This window comes from Lolium perenne, chromosome 6 (assembly GCF_019359855.2).
Source record: "Lolium perenne isolate Kyuss_39 chromosome 6, Kyuss_2.0, whole genome shotgun sequence".
NCBI lineage: Eukaryota > Viridiplantae > Streptophyta > Magnoliopsida > Poales > Poaceae > Lolium > Lolium perenne.
In genome coordinates this window covers 161,723,249-161,729,908 of record NC_067249.2, presented here as the reverse complement: position 1 = coordinate 161,729,908, position 6,660 = coordinate 161,723,249, and the positions used below count along the sequence as shown (strand labels likewise).

The window sequence follows — 6,660 nt, the reverse complement described above, 5'->3', positions numbered from 1 at the left end:
CCAAGCCTGCGTATGATACACACTTTGTCGGAAATTCGGAAGTACTACACAGTCGTAGTTTCAAAGTGTGTGGAAGATAAACTTCGAAGGCAATGTAAAATACTACTCCTACTACTTCCTAGGCTGCTCCCCCGGAGGAAAATTGGATTGCCAGACTGCTTGCAGATGATTGCCTCATAACGAGTGTTTCAATCTTCAGCTCATCTCGTGCTTCATTGCCCGTAGAGAAAGAGGTGTGGGGATATTTTCAGCTAAGCACATCAAGGAGTTGGTTTTAAATAGCCGGCTGTAGGCTATAGCCGCAGCCTCGCAAAACAGCTATTATTTAAGGACTTTGACACCTTTAGCTAGACTATAAGCTATAGGCTATAGCAGTTAGCTGCATCATGCAGGAAAGTCTATAGCGAGACTATAGCCGGCTATTTAAAACAGAGGCTAAAAGAGGTTTATATAGTTGTGTTCCATTTAACGAATCACTTTTTTGTTCCTGGCCTTTTCTATTGAAATGAATCATAAGAATATTCTGATTACAAACTAGGATAAGCACACCAAGGAAAAAAACCTACGGAGTATGATACAACAGGGGCATATGACACAGAATACTGAAAAACTATATGCCATGTAATTACTATCCAAAAAAAATGCTTCTACCTCTCAGGGCGTTTCGATCTATCTCTCTGACCCTTGACAAAGGCCGACATAGCTAGATGCTCCGAAGTGTATGTCATAAACGACGCCAGCACCACACCACCCGCTACCATCAATCCAAGCCTGCCAAAGGATTGGAATTTGTTAAGACAATACAGACGCACGAAGAACAGCAAAATTGCAAACCTTGCAATGCAGATGTAAAAGTCCTTAGGCTACAAGTCACAATTAGATATGACATATTCAGAAATAATTTCCAGAAACATTTTGACGTTAATCACAACTCAATATAGTTTCCACGGGTTAGAAAGCCGGTTTAACTGAATTCCCATGTTATAGTCAGATTACTCTGTCACTTTCCTTTGAAATGAAGAAACATAGACAAGAAGGCACCCGGTATCTTACTTTGCAAAAATAGCAGTTATGCCGAAGACAGTTGGTGATAATAGTGCTATAGTAGATATGGCAGCTATCCCCATCCAGTAGAATGCCGAAGCTCTGTCACAGTCAGATGTACTCCACTGATGGCCTACAACCAAACCAGAGTGCACGTTTAGCTTGAACAAGGAACTTCAAATTTACAGGAAATTTCTAAAAGTTAAGGTACCTGTGCCAGTATGATTCTCTGATGAATCCAAACTGCTATAGCCAACATTATTTGCACTGCAACTTCCCCATTTGTATACAAAACGAAGGTAACTCCCAAACAACAAAAAGAACGCCATGAAGGTCCACTCGAACATCAGCAGCAAACCCGTCCATGGCATCACTTGCCGTGGAATTATAATAAAGGCAAACACAAGAGATACTGATGCACAAATGAAACAGACCAGCACAGTGATTGCACCGAAATAAGGAGGAAACTTCAGATATGCTCCATTAGATAACTGCAAGAGAGTGAAGAAGTAATCAAGTTATCGTCATGAATGTGAGCTAGTTTAGTAGAAAGACGGCATGGGACACATGAACACTTCAATAGTTTGTCCACTTATTATTTTGCACCACATGAACACTTCAATAGTTTGTCCAAGAAAACAAGACCTTGCCAGTTGTAAGATTTTACAGGCTTTCAGTAGACAAATTTAAGTACAAAGAATTTCCAATGGTATATTGATGTCACAGTTGTTTAGAATGCTACCATTCACTGACAGAGAATAAAGGGTTACTACATAAGAATGGCTAGGGAAAATTGAAAAAAAAACGTATTCTTAAAACAATGATGCCCATCTGATAGATTATATAACTTTACTCAGTCATCTATTGCAACGACAGTAATATGTGTTTATTTCATAGCAAGAACAGTAATCTACCATTTATAGTTAAAAAAGGACCAACCTTTTGATTTGATACACCGAAGGAAGATGAAGTAACTCCAACTGTTGAATAGGATGGAAGTGCCTCTTCAGACTTCAACTTGTAGCGTGCTTGTTGAGCAAAATCACACAAAGTACTTATACTCAACAGTTCCTTATTAGTCTGAAAAACATAAGATAGTGCTATGAAGCGTAAATATCGTATTCTCTACTCCCTCTGTTCGAAATTAAAGGAAATATTTTCAACATAAAAAGGACTTTAACCTGAAAGCATGATCCATAATAACCACACAGCAGCATGCAAAAGGGAAGAATGAAAAGAATTTTGATCACCAGCTGATCATGTGGGTTTTTCCCTCCACCAGTTCCAGGAAGAGATTCTTCAAGATTTTGCCTAGCGTTCTGCAACCATGAATAACACAAATTCATTGAAACCATGTTGCTGCCTAATTTTTTATATAAAACTGCAAAAATTAGACAATTACCTGCCATATAACAACAGGTTTAACAAGCCAGGCTGTCCACCAGTCCCAAGGCTTAAGAGGCCCAAGAGTGTAGTGAATAACTCTGAGTTCTTTCTCATCAACCATCCACTGAAGCAATGTAAGAAGGTGTGGTTCACAAATAATCAACAGGCTGTAGATGGTATATGACAACAAATTCACATAAGGATGCTAAAGGTCTTCAGGTACTAAATCTCATGATACCTGTGCTAGTACATGATATTCAAACATTTGTGTCAATTCTGAAACATTTGTGCTTTGCCACTAAAGACCACATTTTTTACTATAATCATGCTCTACAGAAACATAAGACAAGGATATCTAAAAACAGGGTTCGAACAAGCACTGCCAGTTGGCAGATCTCCATGCAAGGGTCAGGATTTGGAAAATCAATTTAGAGAGATGTGTTCTACTTTTATTCGTAAAAACAGAAATAAAAATTGGCCCATGTGCTTTTTTCTAAAAAAAGGATGTCTTTATTTGAACCGAGTCAGTCATTAGGTTGAGCAGTCTTATTTTTGAATTTCTGTGAACAAAAATAAAATGAAGGTCCAAGGGGAAGAAACGCCTTGTCATTTTATAAAGGAGCCGAGGATTCGAAATTTCGAACCCAGGTTAAGTTGATTTTGAAAGGGAAGGTCTTGCAGAAGATGTAGTTAGGATTATGGTAAAAAAGTAATTTTGGGCAGATCAGACAAAAACTCAGCAATAACCTTGCTATGTGAAGAGAGCTTGAAACAAACATTTTTTTCTGTCTGTGATGCAATATTCCTTTCAAGAAGGGGTGGGGCATTATCTAATTCTAATATTTCGAGAGAAAGTATCCCTCTACTCTACCTGTAGTGAAGTACGGCAGAATGTTCAAATAAAGTATGAAAGATGTTTTCAAATAAAACATTAAATGCTTAGTAAATAAAACATTTAAATTCTATTTTAAACATATTTGAATATATAGGTCCTCAATAAAGATAATAATATGTGTACTAAAATCAATTGCTTCTTTGGATCACATGATTGAGAAACACAGGAATAGGAAAAATAAAGGAATCTGACAGGTTTGCAAGTGCAAATCAGAGGATGGCAAAACACAGGGAAATTGAAGGAATGGCCATTTGGATGGAACTACAGGATAAACACAGGAAAGTGCCTCAATCCTACGCGAATGAGTATAAAGAAAAGGATGGAGTGGTTGTTCAATCCTAAGGAACTGAGCCATAGAAATACAATCCATATTAATTTTGTTAGTACCATTGCTTACATCCAAAGGATATCTGTTACCATGTAAAGAGAATAAACTAAATGCTGGATTGAGTACACAGAGATCCTAATTATATGATGATATAGAGAAAATTATGCAAATAGTAGTAGAAATATCAGTAGTAGAGAAGGTAATATAATAACATGTGATCAGTGCGTGAATTAGAGTATAACCTTATTGGCAAGCATATAAAGACCAACATCAGCATTATACAATGTGGAAAGGCGTTGCGTTTCAGGTTCAGGTATTAAAGGTTTATTGGGTTCATAAACACGGGAATTGGCAAAATCGGCATAATACGAATTGAGAAAGCCTTGATCCCCTGCATCAAAAAACCATGTATTAAATCAGTGTCAAATGATATAAAATATACATAAGTGATAGGTTTAGAACGAAAAGGACAGCAACAAATACAACTACACATATGTACATGCGTAGCACCAACACTTCCCTGAATTCCCAGAAAAAAAAACACCTACTGTCAATTAACTGAAAGCTCTAACCGTAACATGACTGGGAAAAGAGGTTCCCAGACTATACAAAAATCTTTAGCAAGTAATACATATATTCAGTAAAAAGGGTATTTTCTTCATATAATTCATCTCAATTCCTGAAACATGAACTAGTATTTTCCTTGACACACCATGGGCCAGAGATAGAAGATGCAAAACTGTACAGGACCTAGGGCTGTTTTCAATTGGAGTAGAATAGAGGCATGAGTACCTTAGGCTAGCCAAAAATAAAAAGGGAACAAAAATGCAAAGAAGAACGTGCACAATAACTAAGGAAATGTACCTCCCGTGTAGGAAGGTAAGCTGTCAACCTTGTCCATCATATCATTGAAAAGAGTTTCAGATGGCTCAACAACCATTACTCCAGAGTTCATTCTCTCAGAATGTTTCAAGTTTGCACAGAACTTTCCACAGTTGAAAAGATCTTCAATACTTTTCACCACAATGGTGTCTGCGTCGAGATAAACAACTGGACAATAGTTGATTATGAGAAATATGCTAAGCTCAACCAATGATAGATAATAAAATAATATCTAATTACACCAAAGTAGATATGTAACAAAAAAAATGAAAAAAAAAACTCATGGATTAGTCATTATTTAAAAAACTCATGAAAGAGTAGAAATCAAATCAGACTATTATCCAACCATACCTTTTCTGTAAGCAGTCATGTTGAATATTTTTAATTTGGTATACACACCCCAAAACCTTGTTGGTCTCACTTGATTAGGATTAGCCAGCAATGTTATATGCTTGACCATAAACCCATCAGCCTGTTGTAGAGTATCAAAGATGGGTGTTAGTCTGCAACAGGATCTGAAAACATGGATGTAACAAAAAAAAAACGAGAATGCTGCAATTGTTTGGCCCTAGAACAAGTCTGTTGATAGGTGATCGACTTCAGGTTTTTGTTTTTCTTGGGAGGAATTCAGTATCTTGGAGAAGCAAGAAACAATCTGTTGCTCAGGTTGAGCTGGTACTGGGCTAGTTGGCCGCTTTTCTCGAGAATTATGAAGAAATTCGAGATGTAGGTGTTCATTCTCGACTACAGAATGATCTAGTTGAGCACAGGCTGGTTGAGCATTGCGTGGCGCCGGTGGAAGTGGAAATGCTCTAAGCACTGTGCTGAATTCCCTTACTGAACTACAAACGCTCGCGCATACCTCGAGGAGCTTCCGCGAGTACTCGGAGACGCCATCGGAGACGAGCGCGACGAGGTCGCGGCGGGTGCCGGTGTCGCGGATGGACTTCCCGAGGACGCGCACGCCGAGGACGAACTCGTCCCCGTAGAGCAGCGTCACGTACGCCTCCTCCGCGGCCGCCACCCCGCCGCCGCCGCCAACGGCCAGCAGGGCCGCCGCGGCGAGGAGCGCTACCCAGAGCCCCAGCCTGGGCCGCATCGCGGGCCGAACCGGCTCCCCAGGGAGAGACGCGGCGGAGGGGGAACGAGTAGCGACGGTTACCCGGAGAAGCTCGTGCCTTTTCCGTCGGAGAGCGCTGTGCTGTGCGGTGCTTGGAATCTTGGTGGGCCGTTGGCTGGATGAAGTCCAAGGCCGGCGGCGATTACCACGACTTGAGCAAGCGCGTGCGTCGACAGGTGGATCTCGTTGGCTGCGAATGCGGTTCGAGGAAGAGAACATGGCGACAGATCGGGCGGCTGCACCTCACATGTTCAGCTTTCTCCGGACGAACAAGGAAAAATCTTCAGTCGGAGCAGACGCTACCTCGGAATTCACGACATAAGCTGGTTCTCATCTTTTTTCCTTTTCGCGGGAACAAGGAGCGGTTACCGCTTAAGAGAAATCGCATTCTAAACTTCCCAAAATAATCGCGTACAAAATGTTATGTTCTACTTTTTTCTTTTTTTGCGAATGGAACAATATATTAATCACTCAGCGATCGTTTGAAGAGGACGGACGTATCCCTCTCCCCAGGGAGGCGCCATTCCTGCTGATGGCCCATGGCCGCCGGTTGGGTTCGGTGCGGAAGTTCGAGCAAGGTGACGGGCTGTTCGCACAAGTTGAATAAAGGTGACGGTTCTAGAGTTCCTCTCGCAACAAGATGAAGATCTACTTGATGCAGGACTTTTGGTTTTGGCTGGAGTGCAAAGTTCCGGAAGGCTCCGCCAGCAAATGTAACAGTGTATCTATGTCTGGAGTTTCCTGAATCGGATGGTATTTGGTCGTGCGGACCCGTGCTTTTATTCCGACCATTTGATTCTGGAGGGAGCGACGCAAAACTCTGTTCAGTGTTGCCATCAGATGACTTTCTAGTCCATGGTAGAGGCGGAGAAATATCATGAAGACCGGATTCGAGGACTAACGATGGAGGTTCGAGTCTCTGTGTTGTTGAGAAACTTGCTTGGTATTCTGGATTTTGCAACATCAATATGCAAGTGGGGGCGGCAATACAGGTGAAGTTCAGAG

General features: G+C 40.9%; 1 protein-coding gene across 1 annotated transcript; it reads right to left on the bottom strand.

Moving 5' to 3' along the window:
- Positions 1-434: 434 nt before the first annotated feature.
- On the bottom strand, positions 435-5,977 carry LOC127307045 (inositol phosphorylceramide glucuronosyltransferase 1). The gene is made up of 10 exons (XM_051337738.2): positions 5,398-5,977; positions 4,887-5,007; positions 4,518-4,703; positions 3,896-4,044; positions 2,447-2,554; positions 2,226-2,363; positions 1,984-2,124; positions 1,256-1,535; positions 1,054-1,177; positions 435-771 (listed from the first exon to the last, which is right to left on the bottom strand). Exons 1-10 carry the CDS (start codon positions 5,872-5,874, stop codon positions 648-650), a joined length of 1,848 nt encoding a protein of 615 aa, XP_051193698.1. The 5' UTR covers positions 5,875-5,977; the 3' UTR covers positions 435-647.
- Positions 5,978-6,660: the final 683 nt, after the last annotated feature.